The 22959-nt window shown below is 39.5% G+C and overlaps 1 protein-coding gene across 1 annotated transcript in view; it reads right to left on the bottom strand.

Annotated features, from left to right (window-relative positions):
* The window catches only part of erfl3 (Ets2 repressor factor like 3), a 61595-nt gene extending 39704 nt beyond the window's left edge, over nucleotides 1-21891 (bottom strand). The window contains 1 exon segment of the mRNA XM_055048149.1: nucleotides 20985-21891. Coding sequence (XP_054904124.1) covers nucleotides 20985-21006 — 22 coding nt within the window. The 5' untranslated portion in view covers nucleotides 21007-21891.
* Between the last annotated feature and the right edge of the window lie 1068 nt (nucleotides 21892-22959).

Here is a 22959-nt window from a genome sequence, read left to right as displayed (position 1 = left end):
AAAAACTATGAAAATTTTAAATAAAAAATATAAGCAAACAAGTTGTTAATTTCTCAGTATCAAGTAAGTCTTCATAAATTCTCTGAGCAGAACTACGTTAAGCAATACTTTTCTGATATCGCCAAACTACAGGCACATTAAAGTTTTAGGACTGCATTGCACCTGCTGATTTGAGCCAATCAATGCTGAATGGTGCGTCAGACTTGCCTAACATTTAGTGTACACAGACAAAACTTTAAATATGTGAAACTCTTTGAGTGCCTTGAAGGACATAACTGAGTTTAACAGAACGGTAATAAACTTATAAAGGACAAAGCACTTGGCAGGATTTCACTCTGTTCTGAAGGCTTTGAAATGTTCAGGTTTCAGAATAGATCAAAATAGCTTTTATACTTTTCTGATAAAATATGTTAGAGATGCAGCAAAACTTCAAACCATTTTGTATTTATTTGAGCCTGGCATCCACGTTTTTTTCTTCTCAACTGTGGAAATTGTTAGACATGAATTAAAGTATTTGTAAAAAAGAAGAAGAAAAATGGCGAAAGCAACACTTCATTCCTCAAATATTAGGGATTGCAATGCCTTGATGTTAACCCTGCAGAGTTTATGAGAGGAAATGCAATGCAGCAAATGCTTTTTCCAGACAAATATAAAAACTTTGAGAGAGACCACAATTGGTGCACTCGATTTTAACTCGAAAGCACAGTACAAACTTAGTAGAAAAAAATAATGACAGCCAAAGTCAGAGGGACCTGAAGCAAATAGGTTCCAACATGGCTGCCAGACACATTAAACACTCAAGTTCCCAGGAATGAAATGCATATTTATGTTTCTGATTGTTTTTCTCTCTATTTGAAAACAAAATGGAGATAAATAAGTTGTTATTCGCTCACGCTGCTAACATAACAGTCGGCTAACCACAAGGTTTAGCAAATCCCACTGGTTTTCCGGCATGCAACCGGAACGCACCAACCTCGAGCTGAGTCATCATTCCCAAGTCCTGACAAATCAAAGCATTACTAAGTGAGTAAACCTGTTGATTATTCTAAATATAGAGCTGCCCAGGCAGAATATAAACAGCAAAAGATTTATTTACAGTTTGTATACGAACTTGATCCTCGTATTGTTATCCATGATGCCATATTCTCATATGACCTTTGATTTTGAGATACACACCTGAGATATGTGCATAACCCAATAATGGGGAAAATGATTCTAAAAGTATGAATATATACTAATACTGTCATATGGACATCCCAACAATGGTAATAAAAGTCTTAAAACAAACTGTGTGAAAGACGACATGTGGACATTGAAAACCTATGCAATGACATGCATTTGCAGGATATGATAAATAAGAAAACTACTGTATAGGACTATTCCTTTAAAACTTAGGCTTTCAGTTGCTTGCAACATTCAATAACTACTTTATTCTATGAATGCCAACTTAATGTTATGTTTAGCTCCAAAAATTAACAGCACCGCTTCTAGAGATGTATTCTTGGAGGAATACTCTAGTATTGCAGAAGAAAGACAGACATAAAAACTCTTATCTTCAAAGGCTCCAGTGGGAAGCCTGGGGATGCACTTTATGTGTGAGTGTTTGTTATGAGCTCCATGTTGTTCAGATGAGAAGAGAGGGAGGAATATGTGTTGGGCCCTGGGGAATTATGTTTTTCTCACTGCTCTGCTGCTGTTAACTACGCTGATGATGGCTCGCATTCACATTCTGAGTAATAAGGTACAAACAGACAGACACCTTTGTTTTCCAAGAGGAGCTATAGAATAAAGAGCTGTGCATGTGTTTTTGAAAAACAGAGGTTTGGCAAATGTTTTATGCAAAAAAAAAAAAAAAAAAAAGTCTGAAGTTTAGCTTGCTGAGTAAGGTCAACATAGCTGCATCCCACACGTATGCATAGGTGCATGCTACCTTGCAGACGATGATCACCAGGGGAAAGATGAACCTAACTTGGGGCTAAAGTGGTGCTCTGTTGATGTGGTAGTCTAAATGGGCCCCTGGGTGCTCGCCGAACAGAGGCCAGTGGAAGCTTGCCAACCAGTGCTGCTGTTTTGCAGTTGTGTACAACTTCCTGCTTCCAAGGTGATAATAAAAGGGCAATTACAAAAAAAGGGGTGGGAGGCTTTCATAAGACGGAGTGCAAGACAAAACGACTGCAGCCAGTATCGGTAGATGCGTCTTGCTGACTGCAGCTGAAAGGGAGCACCGTGTTAATCGCTTCTCATCATACTCTTATTGCAAACTATAATTACTGGCAGTGCAAGACAATATGCATTGACTTTAACTGTATAGAGGGAAATATATTGCTTTGTTGCCACAGCACCCCAACAACCTGTCGCAACTTTTAATTAGCTGCTTCTGTTGCATTTTGTCACAGTGGCCCACACACCCACAACAAAACAAAGTCTGGCGCACAGAAATACAAGTCCAGACACAGTCTCTGATGACAGGGACAAGTCTTTAGTGGTTAATTTAATTCAACTTTGCGTCAACTGCAGCAGAAATACATACAAGACTTCACTTCAGCACCTTAAAATACTCAAACCCTGTGAACTTTTCTCCCTCTATGACACATTGCAACCACAAGATTGGGTGGAGTTTGGTAGGATTTTATGTGATATTACCAAGCAGTGCATGTTCTTGAAATAAAAATACATTTCACCAACCAAAGAGAGTCTACTCTGGAAGAGCAACGAAGATCCACAGCTCAGGTGGAAGAATCTTCTGACATTTCACTTTGTAATTACCAGTTCTGAGCTCAGCTAATCCAAATAAGTCACATGAGGATACAGCAAACATGTCAGATTAAACTTAGTTCTTACAAAATGCAAAATGTTTCAGAAGCAACACTGCACTTACACCTAAACCGACCAGAACACTGGTGAGGTTTGGTGGTGGCAGCACAGTGCGCAAGGACAGAGAAATCAAATTCAAAAATACTTTATTCATCCCAAACGGAAATTTACTGTTGTTGTAGCTCATCAAGATTCTTCAAAGAGCCTCAAAAAGCTGCTCTTAAAAAAGTGTGACCAGGCTAAATTAATATTTACAAAACAAATAATTGTTTACATTTTTTATGTAGACACTTAGCACACTGTGTGGCCAGAGTTTATGTTCAAGTGTTTGGTGATAAATACAGACAAATCCACTAAGGAAACATGTTGGAGGAAACAAAAGGTGTGGAAACACAGAAATTCAGATTGCAATCTGTAGTTTTGGACACAACAGAAGCTTATGGAGGGGCAGTGAAAACATCTGCACACCACACTATTCAGATTTTCATCTGCAAAACATTTTTGAAAGTCAGTGCGTACTTCTATGAAATCGTTGGGGGAAAAAAGACAAGTTTGATGATGTAGCGGGACAAAATTCAAACATAAACACTTTTGTTAGGAAGCATAATCCCTTCAATCGGAGTCAAAACCTCCGTTGATCTCTCCATCCAACTCCTCCCTCCTGGCAACACAGCCCTGTGTGCTTTCCTGCCATTCTTCTGTTGCAGCTAATTTTAGATGAAGGCAAAACCCTCTGACAACATCTGCAAGTCATTCTTCGATGTGTGTGTGTGTGCGTGTGTGTGTGTGCATGTGAAGACAGACAGAATAAAAACTGGGAAAAGGTCAAAGGCAGAGAAGTGGAGGAGCAGAGATAACTGAAGAACGTTTGAGAAAAAGGAAACAAATAAAGGAGAAAGTAGGACAAAGACAAAGCAAAGGTCACAACCACATCAGTTCTCAATCATGACTGAACTGTAATTATTTAGTTTTTGAGCGACTTCCTAGACATTTATTTTGGTAAAAGTGGAACCGCAAGCGCAACAGACTGTCATCGTGAGTAAAGAAGACGTGAATTGAGTAAAACATGATAATTTGGCTTCATTTACCACATGAAGAATGGTTAACTGTAAAGGCACAACGCCTGAAAGAGGAGTTCTCTGCGAGTAACATAAATAACCTAAATGGGAATAATTTGTGGTGTAAAATAGAAGACAAAAGAAAAATAAATCCAGCCTGTAGTTTTGATTTATTGACCAACCAAAATAAAACTTCAGCAGATGAAAAACATGCTGGTACAATAAGAGTTTTTTTCTTCAATGCAAGAAACTGGCCTTTCATTGCTTGTTTTTTTTTTTTTTTAAATAAATCACAACATCAAAATTAACAAGCTTGAATAGACAATCAGTGCTCTGAAACTTGATCAAAAGACAGACATTAACAAATGCATGCCACACTTTTCAGATTTTTCTTAATTTCCTCCCAAATAAAAGCATTTTGTATTGGTCCACAGCATAAAATCCTCAATAAACTGAGGTTTGTAGTTGCAATTTAACAGAACAAGAACAAGGTCCAGGTTTGTGAACAGGGGTTTTTATTTATTGTGATCAATTTCCCATAAGAATTTTGATTTATTGTTGTGATAAATTCCAATAAATGACATTTAAAAACCTCAAAAATTGTCTGTGCTGTGTTGTTTTTGTCATTTTTCCACTGTTTGTTCAATGACTGTATCAATATACATCAATAATTTTTTTAAAATATGATTAACTGCAGTTACTGTGTGCAATTTAATGATACAAATAACTTTTTTATGTAACTGTGTTCTAAAGAACCGTATTACCACTTAGAATGTTTCTCAAAAACATTACTTGTTTCTGTGATTGCCGTCATAGCCACACAGTTATCTAAAAAAGAAATAAATAGTTCTTATTGTCACTTTTATTATTATCACAATTGTACCACAAAGTGTTGTGATAAAACTTTAAGTCCATACTGCTAGTTGTGAATAGTTTATATCTGTGAGCTGCAAATGGTGATCATTGCAGAAACTTCTGTTGGTTCGGTTTGCCAAATACTGCTTTGGAGGGTCATCTAAAGTACAAAGCAGTTGTCTGGAAAAAGATAACACACTTTAGTGCTTCCACATGCACATAGGCAGGGAAATGCACACTGTGCTCATAAACAGGATTCTGCCGAACACCACTGTGCGTCACAGTGGGCTGCGAGGGGGACACGGAGGGCAAAGCACAGCGTGTTTATACGTGTGTGTTTATCCCGTCGTAAACAGGGACAGGAGACGCATGTCGCCTCGCCGCCTGTCACCACTTTCTCTTCTTTCCCCACCGTTTCCCACATCTACTCGGTTTTACCTCCCACCTCCTTTCTAAAGCCCCTCTGCATCCCTTCGTCTGCTCCCCGCCTCCCTATCCTCGTCTAACCCGTGCCCCACTTGGTCAGCTTGTTAAGAATGTCTCTTAAAGCTGATTAGGTAGTGTTGATCATCCTTATGTAACACTCACCTCGCACAGCCGTTGCTGCCAGCCAGCCAGACGGCACACTCCCTTTGTAAGTCGTTTCTTTGCATGTGTGCAAGAGATTCAGCAGGAACTTTGCTTAAATGTGCACTGATCTGCGTTAAGTATTTGCAGTTGCACAAAGATGTGGCTGTGTGGATACATGACTGCATCTCTCTGCCTTCTTGGGTGGAAGCCAAGTCGGCACATGGTCTCATTAATATGAGCATATTTGGCTTCGGCGGTGGAATGTCCAAACCACCGGTCTCCCCAGGTTTCTATAAATGCGTCTGTCTGCATGCATTCATCCGCCCATGCTGCAGGATGCGTGGATAATCTCCTCTTATCCCCCCCAGTCAACATGGAGCAGCCAACTGAGACTTAACAGAGAAAACAGTTTTTACAATCACAAATGCATAGAGATAAGTTTAATCATCAAAGCGTCGGCGAGGCTCGTAAAGAAAGCTGAGCATCAAATTAATTGGTTGAGCTAACGAAGGAGCGCCTGAAGGCAGGTGAGGCTGAGTGGCTGACCCGCCCAGCTCCTCGCTTCTCTCCTGGTTCGCTCTCGCACTCTGCCTCGTGGGAAAGATTAGGATCCTCAGCTGGAGCACATAAAGCTGGATGTTATGCAAGAGGCACGGAGAGTGAGGAAGAGAGAAAAACTGATGATGATGTAACTTGGGAGAAAAGCAGAATACATAAAAGATAAGGAGCAGGAGAGGAAGAGATGGAGAGGAGAAGCAACAGAGGTGTGTGATAAGACAGCTTGAAGCAGTTGGCTTTTACATGATGACAATCAAATTCACGTAATCTGGACCATGAGACGGTGAGCAAAGCTGCAAGAACAGAACCACTCTCCACTGGCACAGGCCGGTACTCTTTGTGCTCATGCATCTTTGCCCCAGCCGCGCAAAAAAAAAGTACATTATATAATAAGTCAGCCTCATTTTTATTACAGACTCCTTCATTGACAAATGTGACACTGGTTCTGACCAGACAGGGTGGGTGAATCCAGGTCAGGAAACACTATCTCTGCGCTTGAATTATAGAACAGACTATATCAGCTTAAAGGGATGTTCTGTTCTTTTTTTGTAAACAGGGTTGTGTTAAGTACTTTGAAGCTGTCAGTGTCTTACCTGCAGAAGCCAGTGGTCAACAACTCCTGCTGTGAAGCAGGGAGGGCTCAAGACTGAGAAGCAAAAATAATCTCTGCTCCAACCAGGTTCATTAAATAAATAAAAATACTCAAATGAGCCAAAATGTCAAAATCTAACATCAATTTAGGCAAAAACTAAGCGTTATTTCATTGTATCAGTTTGTAAAACTTCACTGAGCTGACCCAGTGTTAAACAAGTTGTCTCACATTGCCTTAAAACCCCCAACAAACCTCCATTTCAAACATTATGAATTATTGGTGATAGTTAATGTTTTGATATCAATAAAACAGGCCTTAGCGTTGCAAATGCTCCATGCTCCTCTAATCTGAGGGTGTATTACCAACAGTCTGCTGCAGGCCAGCAGCATATATTTTCTTCTTAGGTGCAAAGGCACAAAAGAAAGGTGCACCCAAAGATTCGACATCATCGCTTTCTGCAGTTCCGCAGGTTCAATGTTTTTGGCCCATAAAGGCAGAAATGACTTGTAAATAAATAATTACCAACATAGTAAATATAAGTAGATTTGTCAATATAAACTACAACCTCTGAGAAATGTCCCCAATGTCTTGTTTTATTTATGCTACAAAGACTGAAAGCAAAGATATGTGTACCTAAGAAAGTGACCAGTGAGTTTTTGTCCATGTGAATTTAGGAGTGGAAAATTCACATAAATCCAATTATCTTCATTTTACACAAAGAACACGAGGAATAATTGAAACAGAAATCTTGAATTAGCAAACAGCTTATCATTCAGTGAGAAAGTGCTAAATTAATTCATGATTTCTTCTTGTCTGAGGCCTTATTTAATTGCTGTTGCCAGGTAAATGTAGACCGGGTTTTAGAATAATGACTTGAATGTCACACAAAATGTTCTCCTCAGTTAACAGGAACATCATTAATGGGAACATTTTATATTTATTAAACCGTTTAACATGAATAACGGGGAACACTGAGAGAAAGATGACCAGGAAAATACAGGTGCATTTTCCACATTGAAACACTAAACAATATGTTCAAAAGCTTCAAATAATGAGATAAAAGTGGTTATATATATCATCCCTATTACTAGTAACACACCATTGATTAAATTTGACAAATTTTGTCTCAACTGTGAAATTTTTCCTACTCAATAATTGCATCAAAGCTAAATTTTCCAACATTTTTTATTTGTAAATGCATCATTAAGCAGCATGCTGTCTTATGCACTTTGACTTTTGAAATAATTCAATTAAAGTTAGGGGAAGTGCTTGGATGCTTAGATGTGGATAAGCATTGAATCCCTTTGTTTTCTATTTGAGTCAAAACAACAATCTCTACCAAGAAACAGGCAGCAAAGTTTTCTTACAGGTCAACAATGTTTAGGTATAATTGTTGATATAAACCACAAAGTCGTTTTTATGTGGTGTAGACTTTATACAGAAAATCAAAAAAATAAATCATACTAATCTGAATTTCTTATCCACATGTTGTATACACAAGGTTAATAAACAAAAGTGTCATCGGAGAAAGAAAAAGATCCGACAAAGAGGAAGGAGGTTAAAAAGAGAAATGAATGAGCAGTGGGGAAGGAAGCAAGATCACTGAGATAAAAGACTGAGTGACAGAGACTGCGAAAGCAGTGAACTTTCTCCCCTCGCTGTCGGTACACTGCTTGGATGGTGTTATGCAAGAGCCCAGTGTACCCACACCAATTACCTCCGCTTGGTGAAACTCATAACATGAGGCGGTACCTCACAGTTTGCCTTTGTGTGCTGGGTATGCATGTGGGTACATCTGTATGAAAATACAATGTAATGCTCACTTACGTGAACTGAAAACACACGTTAGATACAAGCTTTAAATGGGATCCAGGCAGCTCAGGTTATAAGGTATTTATAAGGTATCAGGGGGATTCCTTGTTGAAACGCCATGCTCCATTGGTATTAAGATAAATTTGAATTAAAATCTGTGTTTACACTATGTGAACTGCTTTTACTTTTAAACACCCAATAAGAACATAAAATCTTTGTCAATTTGAACAAGATCAGCATTACTCTGAATGAGCTTTTGCCTATTAGGTAATTGAGGAAACATGTAAACACATGCCTACTTAATTACACGCTGACTCAAAGAATGACTTGTAAAATACCAAAAGGGACGGCGCAGTGATTCTTGTATTTTTATAACAAGTTTTCAGTCCCGACACAGTGGTATACATCTAAAACTGCAGTTCAACTGCACATTCACTTACAATCTGAAAGTTGTAGGTTTGATTCCAGTTTCCTCCTCCAAAACGTCAATCTGAAACTTTTAATGCTGCATAAAAAGGACGTTTCTCCAAATATATTGCAGGCACATATTCCAAATGGTGCTTAAATAATGAGCTAACACTTATCAGGTTGCAGTTCTCTGGCCGATCACCAATCTTTAAAAAAAGCTGACCTACTGATCCCTATTTTGACCAAAGCCATTTTTTAAACAACTGAGACTGGCAGGTGTTATAACGTCGTGATACACCTTCAATTACATAATCTTATTTAAGTCCAATACCAATGAGTATTTAAGAACAATACCCATTAAATAATACAAACTTGTTTTAACTGAACATGAGGTAACACTCTCATATACAATGAAAAGTTTAGACTTGACTTGGTAGGTGTGTCCGTCTGTCAGCTCTCTCTCACGCAGAGCAGGAGCCAGCCGCTGATTTTCAGATCTTTGCAGAGGCAGATAAAATTAGTGGATAAGATCAGCTTCACATGTAAGTATTGGCTGATCAACCAAAATTAGGAAAATCAGGGCCAATTGTTACGGTTCTTTACGATATACAGATTACGTGCAATATTACAGCAATAAACTTTCAGTACATCATGCAAACGTAAAGACTGTAGACTTTAAATTGTATCAATCTTTATACTGACCTGACTGCTAACGTGTATAAGTATTTCAAAATTAAACATATTTTAGATCTCCTACCTTTTCATTTCTAAAGGTGCCAGTGAGAAACAGCTTTTAAAAGGTTAATAAGTCATGCTCCACAAAGACAATTAGAACACCACTACTGTTAGCAATGTGGGCAAAGAATGATGAAACATGTGAAGTAAGTCACACATGCGGCATCACTAATCACTTGTTTCCGTTCTCACTTAGTTCTTCTGCCTGTTTTCAGAAAGCAAAGGGAGCATCTTCACTCAGATCGTGGCTAATTGTTTGCTAAAACACATTAATCCAACAAACAACACCCACACAAACAAAGAGGGATGATGCTAACTCTTGCTTTTGCTATTTTATATGATAGCAAAATCACTTTATGAAATCATGGTTACAGCTCTCCTGCTCCTCTTCTGCAGTCTGGAGGTAAGGGTGTGATATTTTGATTGGCAACTATTAGCAGGGTTTTGAGGTCTTGTTTCCATAGAAACATGTACACAAAATATGACTGTTTATTACAATTGCACATGCTGGCAGCTGAAAACCAGACGGTACACGTTAAATAAAAGAAAATATGCAAATAAAATCTGGTTTTCGGCAACCACAATACGTAATGTGCTGCTAGAGATTAAATTTTTAATCTCTTAAATGAAGTCTTTGCACGAGCACAGCTTTAGTTATCCGCACACACCTGTTTACTGCAGCTGGACGGCTCCTCTCCCAGCAGTTTCTCACCCAGATCTAAGCCCAACCAAGCTGTGCCCATTTCTCTCCCACCAAAAAACCTGTGGTTTCCCCAGTTTAACTCGTTGCCTCACCCTCCTTGCCTTGAGGCTTTGAAAATCCCCCCTGTTGCATGCCTTCCTATAATTCTTCCCTGCTTTCATTTTCCCCTCTCACCCTGTGACTGGTCAGGGGATCTAGCTCCCTGTTCTCAAAAGCTTTAATCTCCTGAAACAACAATGACTGCGTGCATTTGTACGGCAGGGTTATCTGTGCGTGCACCCGCCCGGACTCAGCTGCCTGGCTCTTACGTAATTTCACTGGGCCACGACTGATGCTAAAAATGGACATGGATAAAACTATTGTGACCGAAGCCAGGCTTACTGTACTGTACAGGGGCACAGTGCACACAGAGACAGCAGGGGGCTGGTGAAGCTGCTGAACTATAAGCTGAAAATACTCTTCTTTTTTTTTTTTTTTTTGGACCATTTCCTTAATTGAACCCGAGCCTCATTAGTGTCGAGCTATAAATCGTCCTTCAAAAATTGTAATCGGTACAAAAAAAAAAACACCAGTTACTTCATCAAGAAAATCAGGCTTTTACATTCAGAGCGACATTTTTATGATAAAACGGAAACATTATGGGTTAATTACAACACAGAGTTGGCCACATTTATATGCACACTTGATAGAAATGTGTAAATAGCCTTGAAGTAAAATAAAGAAGTAGAACAATTTTTTTAAATATACAACTTTCAATTTAGAAACATTCATTCTAAGAGAAAACACTTCATGTGTTTGAAAATAATTATTCCCCAACCTCCAACCAAAAAAAAACAACAACAAAAAGGCAGCAGTGTTCGAATAGTTCCTCTGGTGGTGGAGTTATTGAATTTTTTTTTTTTTTTAATCTACATTTTACTTGATCAGTGTTACTAGGACTTTCTAGTCTCTGCACTGACATCTCAAAAACTCACTGTTGGAGAACTGCAGCATGCCTTGGTTGATACAGGAGGTTACCTGAGCTACTGTCTCCAGAGCAACCATTAAACTCTATGTACATGCCAAGCAGCAAAGGATGTAAACTATACAATGGATTTAGTAGTTGCATAATCCATTGATTATTCTGACGATTAATCAAGTAAGGGAATGAAAACAAATATCCCGCTGTGTCGTAGCCACTTACGCTAGTAATAGGAATATGTATAAAAAAGAAAATGCTAGAAAAAATAAAACTATTCAACACTTTATTGATTAAACGGCAATATGATTCAAACATCATTTTTAGTCTCATGTTTTAAGTATAAAAAAACTTTTCTTATAAAACAGATATTTCTAATGTATTTTTTTTTCACTGCATTGTTTATAAACCAGCTGCTAGCCTACTGGAATACAAATGGTGCAGATCCCTTTTTGCAAATAATCATGTTGCAGAACAGGATCGATGAAAAGAGAAGGGAAGTAAACTTCTGCACAAAGAACTACAGACGTGTTCTCCAAGTTCCTGTCCTTGAGCGAGTGTAACAGTTTTCTGGCATGAATTATTTAGCTGAACAACAAATCACCAAACAGCACAGCTATCTAAAGAGAGCTCATGTTTACGTCGAGAAAACTAAAAAAAGAACTCAAAGTGGTGAAAACATACAAAACTGGCAAACAAACTCACTTAGGAACAGATAGCTGATTTGGTGTATGTGAGAGGGATATTCTCTACATGGTATCCTGCGTTGATGGCCATCTTTCTTATTAAAATTTAATCACTGTGCTTTCCTATAAATACCTTTCCAATGATCGAATGCATTATTCAGATTCTCTTAAGTCGTCATCCAGAAAAGACAGCCAGGCAAAGATATGAGCACAGAAAAAAAAACACACCTGGATCACCAAGAGCATTTTAAACCTGTGCAATTACCATCAACGTTTAGCTTTCAGGCAAACAAGGCAAAAATGACAGCTTTTATACCAACTCTAAACCATTTACTTGTAAAGGTATTTTGGGTTGCAACAAAAAGATAAGTGAGGGATCGGGTAAGGGTGACATAAAGCAGGACTGAGGGGAAGAGGAGGAGCAGGCTAATGGAAGAGGAGCTGCCACTGGGGTATTAGTTCATAGATTGGTGACACAGAAGTGATAGCAAGAGGGAGAAGAGGACAGTGGGACAGGAGGGTCAATTGATACATAAAAAGGTTTCACTCCCCTGCAGGGACATGTGCATCCGCAAGCAGACAAACACAAGAGTCAGACACAAAAACACACTCCCTTTCTCCTCACGCACACACGCGCACGCACATCTCGCAGAAGGGCCCTATCTGGCTGAAGAGTCACAAGTCTTGTTAAAGAGCAGCATTCAGCAACTGGCCTTTGATTGCTGCAAGAGAGAGATTAGCCATGATTGGTCTAATTTTGCCTGAGACAGTGGGTTTGTGCTTCTAAATCCAGCAGACAGTGTCTGCATATAGACTTGTCCAGAAATCTCAAATTAGATTAGGCACTCATGGTGGATAAATAACAGAGGATGTCCTCTCTCTGCTTAACTCTAGTTATCTCCTCACTCTAAATTTGCTACTGCAGCTGGACAGAGTGTCATTAGGTTAGCAATTATGTGGCTTCTCTTTGTAAACACCTGCAAACAGAACAACTATTAAAGAGGTATTTGAGGTATTTATGAAGTTATCAATAACAGTTATTGTATCCGATGACAAAGATGACATGTTCTGTGAGTTTGGGGGAAAGTAACGACATCAGGGCAGCTTGTTTTAAGTATTAAACTCAAGCTGCAGCAGTGGTAGCGGATATTAAATGTCTACACGTCTGCAACTTTAACAGCCACATTAAGACCATTTGAGGAGAATTTGTTTCCACAATGAAACACTTAACCTCCAACACAGCTTCTCAGAGGAGAGCTCATGCCGTTCTCAATGACATAAAATTACTTGAATAAAAGACAAAATAAAAAAAAGAAAGTAGGAACAGCTTTAAACAGTGACCCAAAGAGAACATAGGTAAACACAAAGACAATCGTTTTGAAAGATATGCAGAGAAAGGAAGAGCAACAACTGGTTGAAACAAAAACTCAAAACGTGATCTTGCATTCCTTACATGGGGTGAAGGGAAGAGGAGAGCGAGGACAAGAGAGAGGGGGGAACGGCGAGGAGGGTAGAAAAGAGGGTGGGGGGGGCAGGGCGACTAGGGAGAAAGTTTAACTTGGCGCCAGACAGCATTTCAAGACCCGGCAGCCAACCACAGACACACACACACCAAATATCGACACTGCGAGTGGCACAGAAGTCCTTTTGGTGACTTCCCATCATCCAGAATTAGATTAGATATTTGCCCTCCACCCTAACTCTCTGGGTCCAACACAGAGGCAGATTCCCAGATAAAAATAGCCAGAGGAACTATTCGAACACTGCTGCCTTTTTCTAGGGAGTGTCCGCTGCCTGCACTGGACATGAGGGGTTAGAGCGGGGTTAGGAGCTCCACTCACCACCTCTCTACATCAGACAGCCTTGGACACGGAGAGACAGGACCGCTTCCAGTACAGACTGAGCAAGAAAACATCCATTATTCCACAGGCTTCAAATGTTCCTAAAACATCATAAATATGTAGATATGTATATTTTTGTTTTGCACATAAGGAGCCAAAATGTACATATCTCTGAAGATGTCTTCAGAAAGACCACAGGGTTAATTCCAAAAGATTAGAAGTATAAATTACAACATACAGTGCCTCTTGAAAATATACATCCCTGTTCAGGTGTTACTCATGTTGCTGTTTTGCATCAACCACCAACTTTAATGCATTTTAATGGGGATTTTATGTGAAAAACAAAAACGAAGTAGCACCTTTTTATATATAAAATCTTAAAAGTATGGTGTGCTTTTGTACTTAGCCCCTTTTAATTTTAATAGCCATAATTAAAATCTAGTGCAGTTTTCTTCAGAAGTTCCCAAACTAGTAAATAGAGGCCACCTGTGAGTAATTTAACCTCATATAAATACAGCCATTTTGTGAAGGAATCAGAGGTTTATTTGAGAAAATTAGGGAACAAACATCATCACGAAGAACAAAGAACATACCAGACAGGCAGGTCAGAGATGAAGTTATGGACAATTTTAAATCAAAGTTGGGTTAGGAAATAACAAGAAGCTGGAAAGAATTAATCTAAATAGCAGCCAAGAGGTCCATGGTTACTCTACGACTACGATGAGCCGTGCACTGCATGAATCCTGAGTGTTTGGAAGAAATGTAATGTTCACTGTGTTCCCTCACAAAACAAAACGTGCAAAAGAAGGAGCTCTGCTCAGAAAAGGCAAAAACTGAATGCAACTACACTATGCTTGGGAGAAAACACCCATCAACTAGAACAAACAGTTTCCATGGTGGAACATAGTGGTGGCAGCATCATGCTTCGGAGATGCTTTTCTTGAGCAGAAACAGGGAAACCGTTCAGAGATAGACTGAGATAAATACAGGTCCAATACAGGAAGATTTGAAGTGTAACATCACAAAATGTGTGCAACATCTTAGCCTAATGGAAATATAGAAAATACCGTATTTTGTGGACTACAAATCGCTCCGGAATAAAAGCAGCACAAGTAAAAAAATAATGTGTCAATAAGTGGAAAGAAACATATGTAGGCTGCTACATATGTTTAGTACAATTCACATTCAATAATAAATTCTTAAATGCATCTTTCATAAGCTTCAAAGCATGTTTAAGCACCCAATTGTGGAGTCGTTCCATCTGCATTTTGCTGTCCAAACTTTTAATTCTTAGTTCATGTCCATCAGCATAAATGAACTAAATCAAAATTATTGCATCAATCAAAAAATGTATCATGAAGGGGACAAAAATGTATATCAGTTGCAAGAACCGCTAATCTATAAAAAAAAAAAAACACACAACTATAGGCTGTAAAATATGGGACTAAGGATAGCACTGTCAAGAGACAGAGAAAAGAAATGAGTCTCTGTATTTGTGGCTTTGCTGGACCAGGTAAGAGTTGGCTTCACACTTGAATGACGAACCCCAAGTGCTGCCACAGTCTTGACAGCTTACACCCTGATTATATTCTAACCAGTAGCAAGGTGACAGTCCGAGCTCTAACCTAAAGGACATTGCTTTGTTCTGATCCAAAATGAAACCTCTCATCTAGAGGGATCAGAGGCATAGAGTTACCTGATCATCAGGCGTGGATGTGTGTGTGCGTGCATGTCATCGGCCTGGGATCGGTTTCATTGGCGCCGCCGTCACCGAGAGGCTGTTACATACACCCACGGACGCACAAAGCTCTGTTACCTTTAAAGAGCTGCCCACGCAGAAACATACACTCTACATATTGTTTCACGACCTCGTGCCTTTCAGTCACCTCTGATGAAGAATGAGCAGTGGAGTTGTGTAAAGTCCCCTCATTACGTTACGAACGCGCATGCATGCACAGACAGCTGCCGAACAGAGCAGGTCAAACCAAGCATTCTCAAAATGAATTTTGATACTCGTTTGAAAAGAGAGCCCCGTGTGTGTGTGTGTCTGTGTGTGTTGTGTGTGTGCGCACACACAGTGAAGTGACGTGCATCCCAATACTACGAGCTTCTTTAAATAATCAAATTTCATCATATAATCAAATTCAACCGACAAAGTCTTCAAGAATGCCTGCTTTACTAAGGAATAGATAGTAACTGTTGTGTTCCCCCCACCCCCTCATGTGTAATGCAACACAGCCGGCAACTATTAACCTTCTGAGCAGGAATGTGGGAGGTCCAAGAATTCAAATAAAAAAGCTGCAGCCTGTGCGTGAGTGTGTGCGTCTTTTCTGTATGTGGAGCCACAAATATGCTCTTCAAGAGTGCTACAGTCATCTGTCAACACTCCGTCCCGTTAGCACATGCACACCCAGCCCGCCTGAACAATAACCAATAAAGATCGATGTGGGTCACGCTGCCTACAACCAATGTTATTGCAGCACAACTGGATTTGACTCACATCAGAGACATGCGCACGGCATACCTGTGATAAAAAGAAGTGAAACTATGTAGCATTAGCCTTCATAATTGTGCAACTAATGAAACAATGCTCAACAAAGTTTAGCTTGAAGAGATTAAAACAAACTTCCACAAGGGAAGAGAGTCAAGAGAAGTCATAAGCATCCAGGCCTTGCTGGCTGTGGTCTCTGTGGTCAAGGGCGATGCTGGACTAATGGTGCAGAGGTCTATTAGTGACGACTGGCTGGGCACATTATTCCCTTTGGTCGCATTCCTCGCTAAATGCAGACATTTCCACAATTGAGGCCGCCTTCCAACCAGAAGTCATTTGTCAACTTAGCATCACAGAGGGACACATCTAAACTTTCATGATGAATTTTTGCAACCGGAAAAGCACAGGAGTGGGTATGGGCTGGAATGAGATTCTCTTGGTATAAATGACACAAAATGCACCAATAACTGGTGTTTGATATTTCACTTGACTTTTTAACCAGGCTGGTGATAATTTCTGGTTTTGTTTCAGGTTTGACACTCAGATTTTGATTTTGGATGATTTTTTTTATTAATTAACTTTTTGGACTAAAACACATTCATAATGTCTTCTGTCTATTACATCTCAGTAAAAGTATTTTTGGCTAAAGGAATGGTAAGATGGAATTGTGGTTTGAAACTAACTTTTTAAAATGTTGGTAAACCTTGCAAATAGATCACACTGCTATGCTTACATAGGATGTTCTACTTCTGATTATTACAAAAAAGTAAAAACAAAATTTAAAAAAAAGCTATGTTAAGAGCTGCAGGAGGTTAGCCAGTGGCTAAATCTGGTACACCCGTCTCTTGAGGGCCCAAATAAATAAACTCAAACTAAAACGAGATGAATATCTTCACAACTTTTCGTGGTGTGCACACAAAAAACAACACAAGGGGCTTCTTTGGATTTGTGTGCATATTTCTCAGCAATACTGGCTCAACAGCTGGTTTCCTGAAACAAGCAATCAAGGAGGCTTTGGAGGACAACCAGTTCTGCTGCGGCACACTATCAGTTTCAGGCTTTTAGGCGTTTTGGCTGAGCTTGATCGCAGCAGGACATATAAACCTGTAACACAAACCTGGTTGTAAAACTGAACTGAGACAGGAAGAAATGCAGGCTTTTGCTGTGGTCAGCGCTGCAAGGGAGTTTTCCCAGATAAAGCTAATCACTGTGCTTATCATCACAGCCGTTGTTGAGATTGAAACCCATATGCTCGCAATCACACACAGAAAACGTGATAATTTACATTTGTCTGCTGCGTGTTCTGTGTGTCCATAAAAATAAATGGTAATACACCTCTGAGGCATATCAATCACTCTGAGGAAGCAATGAGAAGTGAACAACAAAAATTATTAAAAGCATGTTTTTTTTCTCCCAACACTTGTTGAAAAGTACACTTGGATGTTCAGATTTGCTCCACTTTTTCCACGCTCGCTGCCGCTCTCTCACACCCACTCTCCCTCATTTAACACACATGCAGAAGTGGGGTCTTTTCGTGTGTCAAAAGCACCATCAAACTATGAGCTACTCTGCACCATTATTACCACAATGAGAGGTCCCTGGCCCCACAAGTCCACACACAATCAGTCCCAGGCCCTGCCCCACTCCCACCATTGTCCCACACTCCACACACACCCACACAATGGCCGACTCTAGAGCTAGGGGTCCCACCATGCAATTCCGTCACACAAAGACACACACAAGTCCTCGTCCCGTCAGAGAGGAGGGAAAAAGAACTGTAAACCTTCAAGTCTGATGGAGAAGTTGCAAAGCGGCGTCGTGTTTGTTGTGGGTTGCTGATAAGAGTTTTAATTGTGTTTCTCCAAATCTTTATCACCAGAGCTTAGCAATCATTAGCACAGCTTTCAGGCACAAACATAGGCGGACACATTTGTGAGAGTGCAGATGAAATGCATCCCACCCCTCAAACTCTGTCAATCACTAACAAAAGCCAGGTATACAACAGTGATTAGATATAAAACCTAAATTAAATTGGATATTTTCCAGCACTGCAACACCAGCACCAACCTGCCAGCGCCAGCAGATGTAGATAAAACCCTGCTGCATCTGTTTTCATCACATCTACTCACTTTCTAAACAGAAATCCTATTATCTGTTCAGGCTAATGCAATATCTGTAAAATATAGACGTAAAAGGGAAGCACACCGTTTACAGAAAGGAAGTAAACTCAACAAAGCGAGCAGATTATTATATGAGGCATAATCCCACATCTAACATCCCCACAGAGGAAGGAATGATTACATTTTTCTATCTCAGAGACTACTCATCCACATCCTACAACACGGCTTAATCGAAATGATGCAAAAACAATGACGGGTATGAGACAGTGCTGGGATTGCGTATGTGGGAACAGCAGGAGATCAGACCAGGGACAATCCTGCAGATTAACAACTTTAATATTTCTGCTGTTTAAAAGGTGCTGCAGAGGCCAGATTTTGACCCAGACTTTCCGTCTTTACCAATAAGCGCTGAAAATAAAATATGGTACTATAGGGTTTTGTCCTTTTTAAGATTATAGTCATAAAACCCAATAAATAATATAAGCCAATCTAAAAATTTAATAGATTATATTTAATTTACCATTAAAACATAAGTAAAGGTGATATTTGTCATCTCAAATTGAAATTTTGCTAATGTTAGTCTGTGACTTTCCCGCTTTATCTATTGAAGTTAGATAACAGGTTTTTGTAACTTCAATTCCTTCTTGCAGTATGCAGTAAGACAACTTCTATCTTACTAATAAAACCCCTGTTTTCGAACCAAACCTTGTTAAATATACATGTTCCTACAATGTACGAAAATGTGCAAAAATTATACAAGTAGCAAAAACTTTAATATTGGAGTTCAGGAGCATGAACCTATGCATTGTAAGAAAATAAATGATTAACAAAAAGAAATGAATGAATAAACAGAAATGTTTAAACAGACGTAATGGAACACTACGTATAAAAAATCTGAAGATTTTTAAAGACTTTTTAATACCCTGCAGAAAGTATTTGAAATAAAAGTAATTTTACCATAAGATAGTTATCTTACCTTTAAAAGCCACGCAATGCAACAATACATATTTATTTAGAACCATTGTGAATAAGAGTCTACCATCTTTTTCTTTAAAATTGAGACAATCATGATCACCTAATGAGCCACAGAGCTAGAGACCTTTTTAGACATGCTCTAAAAGTGAAATGATGATGTTGTGGGGCTGATGTGCTTAGGCTGGGTGCAGAGGGAGTCAAGAGGAGGCAGAGCAAGGAAGGAAGGGGGCTCTAGGAGGAAAGGGGTCCTGTGCAGCTTGTCAATCAAACACACATATGATCCTGAGCCGAATGCTTCTTAGGAAGTACTTAAAGAAATGTCATGATCCTCCTACAGAAACAGCAATTTAGGAATAAATATAAACTACACTGGCATACCGTGAAGTTACCTTTTCATACCATGTTATCACATTGCTCTTAAAGTTTAAAGTTCTTGTAATGAGTCTAGCAACAAACATGACATTCTAGATAAATAAGGTAGTGAAATTAGTGATTAGTATTTATTCTGGTGTCCAGTAAATGTGGAGCATCCAAAGACCATTTTCTTTAATCATAAGATCTAAAATGAACCTTTCAAATTATTTACATAAATTACCTCTGTGTGAATGCTTTAATTCCAAGTTACATACACAATTTGAGCTTTATGTCAGATATCTTTCAACATTCTTTTATATTCATTAGTTTAGATGAGGCTTTGCTGAAGCGCCAACTATTAGGTGAGAGTTAACTGGTTCATATTAATTCATATTAAAAAGTAAATTCATCGAAGAACATCCACTCAAAATGTCATAACAATATCTGAAGTAATGTCAAAATTATGCTGACTTTTACAATAAATATTCTGTTTCAGGTGGGAAACTTTCATGGTTTTCCCACAAAACTTTCCCCAGAATTTTGACATTTTAAATCACTATAGCTTTCACAATTTTTAAATTAAACCACATGATTATACTACAATTCTTTGCTAACATACATAGCTTTTATTAAAAATCAGTTTAGTGGTTAAGGTGGATTACAACTACTAACAAACATAAATGAACTGTTTTTCCAAATTTTTCCACATAAAATGATCTTTCATATTAATTTCATGTTTTGCAAATTGAACCAACATATTTAAAAGTTTCTTGAGATTAAAAGTAGTTGATAAATTATGTCTGCCACTGCAAAAAAACAAAAAAAAAACAAGCTTAATAGATGACACACATGACAGTACTTCCACTTCCTCCTTTCTGGAGAGATTTTACACTGACCTTAAGATAGAGAGAAGCAAGAACAAACTTATGCAAGCATTTCGGGAATTACAGACGCAGAGACCTCAGCTGACTGCTGGGAATCCCCCCCTCCTGACTTCAGCTCACTGACAGGCCAAGTACCTGACAAAAAGTCAGCTCACTTACTTCCTATATCTGCCTGGATCCATCCGTCCACCTCTAAGCGCCGCTGCAGCAGCAGCAGGAACCTGGTGTTTCTAGGATTTCTTTTTTTTTTTCAGCCACTTCTCTGAAAGCTGGCGGAAGGTAAAATAAGGTTGTCACGGCGACACGGTAGCATGTCGCTTAAAAACTGTACAGTAGTATAACCACTTCCTCTCAGACCGGAGTACAGTGCCAAACCTGCACCAGATTTTACCTGCTTATCAAGCCGCTGCTGCACACGTGAGAGCAGCTCTGATCAACAGGTCTTCTTCATGTTTTCCCCCTTTTTTGTCAAATCGATGATACACGTTAGTTATCACACACTGGACTACCAGCCCTGCTGAGTAAGTAAACAAGAAAGACAATAGTAGACAACAGTCGTAGACAACTCACCAGTATCTCCAGGTGTTTTCATTCTGCTTTCAGCTGAACTGGAAACCTAAACTGGAGGAACTCCACTAAAGTTGCTTGTGGAAGAAAAAGTCAGTCTCTGTGGCCTCCTCTTCCCGCTCCGGTTTCCAGTCTGGAAAACTTGGTGAAGACACGCTGAAAACTTTTTCTTCTTCTGTCGGGAGTTACCGCTTCGGCGGCTCTGTCCTCGCTACAGCCGCTCCGCTCTGACTCCGTCGGTTTCCCCGGATCAATAAAAACCGTAAAGTCCTCCTCCCCTTAAAAAAAAAAGAAGAAAGAATATGTACGTTTGTGGGTCCTCGCTGCTGGTCCTGGAGCAACTGGGAGCGTTTCAATCTGCTCAACTCGCTTCGGGGAAACAGCCAACGGTCGGTCCTGATTCGACCGAAAAGCCTTTCACTCCGTCTGCTCCTCTTCAAGTAGTTTGGCTAACTGTCCGGTAGCTGCTTACTCCGTCCCGGCCGCATCTTCTCACAGTCCGGCTTCAAGGCTCCACTACTTATGTGTCAGAAACCAGGGTTAGAAAGCAAAGCTGTGTTTCTTCGCAGACTTTTTAGCGCTCCACTCACTCCACTCCACTCCGCGCTGCTCTCCTCCCCCCCACGCCTCGCTCGGTTCCTCGGGGGTGTCGTGTTTCGCTCGCTCTCTCCTGACTGGGGCCCGCCCACACTGACGAGGAGACAGGAGGGAGGGGGCTAAAGTCGCGAGTCACGCCCACTCACCACGAGCCGGGGGCCCGCACTGGCGTCACTGCCGCACGCCGCGTCGCCAAGGAGACTGTTGCAGCGCGCTGCCGTGCTGACATCACATCCGAATGCTGCGAATGGAGGAGAGGCGCAAGAGCCGCCTGGCTCGCTGTGTTCTTCTGCGTCAGTCTGCGATAATTAGACCTTTTCATATCAACATAATTACACTTGTTAAATTACATGACAGCGTCAGGTGGTGATTAATACTGAGATCAGGCCGCTTAAACGCGCCATTGCTGCCAACTTTTGAAGTTCTGTGTTAGAAATTCACTTCCTTTCACATTAAAATGTATGTTTTGCCAGAAGGTTTGTCCTTTTTATGTGTTTGCATGTGTAGATTAAAGCTTCTTTCTTCTGTGTTTGTTTGCCTCCAAGTGTTCAGACATTAAAAACCTGTTGGAAATCAATCCATTGCAGGGCCAAGCGAAGCCTAAATGAGGAAGCAGTTTCATTTGGGGCCCACTTTCAGTAAGCCTTCCAGCCACCAGAGGTGGGCAGTTAGCAGTTACATGCAGTCAGTTACATTTATATAAATAGTTTTACTACTCCAGACTTTTTACTTTTACTTGAGTTATATTATTATGAAATGTCACTATTCTTACTTGAGTAAAATTTATGGATACTGTGAATAACTTCACTAAATGAAGAACAGACATATTTTAACTTGAAATGTACAGAAACCTACAGTTTATGTTAAACTTAGATTTATTTTTTTACATGTTGTTTTTCTATTATTGACTATAGATTTGGATTTTAGAAAAATGTTTTATTTTCCTGCATAAAATTTGACATTTTGTAATTATCTATTTGTATCATCTTTTCATCTCAGTCTCCAAATACCAGAATTTGCCCATATTTTTATATTTTTGTCAAGTCTCATGTCTTTTGAATCTGTTTTAATTTGGAAAGTCAATGCTTCTGATGAAACTATCCTAGTCAGAAGTCTAATAATAATTTCTGAGTTGATGCACTACTGCACAAAACATGCAGTGATTAGTGTCACACATATAGGCATTAATTAATAAGATGCACCACTACTCTTGGTACATTCAGCTTAAGAATAGAACAGAATAGAATAGAATAGAATAGAATAGAATAGAATAGAATAGAATAGAATAGAGTCTAGGAGGAAAGGGGTCCTGTGCAGCTTGTCAATCAAAACACACATATGATCCTGAGCCGAATGCTTCTTAGGAAGTTCTTAAAGAAAT

The sequence above is a fragment of the Poeciliopsis prolifica genome, unplaced genomic scaffold (genome assembly GCF_027474105.1).
Source record: "Poeciliopsis prolifica strain line A6 unplaced genomic scaffold, Auburn_PproV2 SCAFFOLD026, whole genome shotgun sequence".
In the NCBI taxonomy this organism is placed as follows: domain Eukaryota; kingdom Metazoa; phylum Chordata; class Actinopteri; order Cyprinodontiformes; family Poeciliidae; genus Poeciliopsis; species Poeciliopsis prolifica.
The sequence above is the reverse complement of the archived record's forward strand: the minus strand, read 5'-3'. Positions and strand labels throughout refer to the sequence as shown.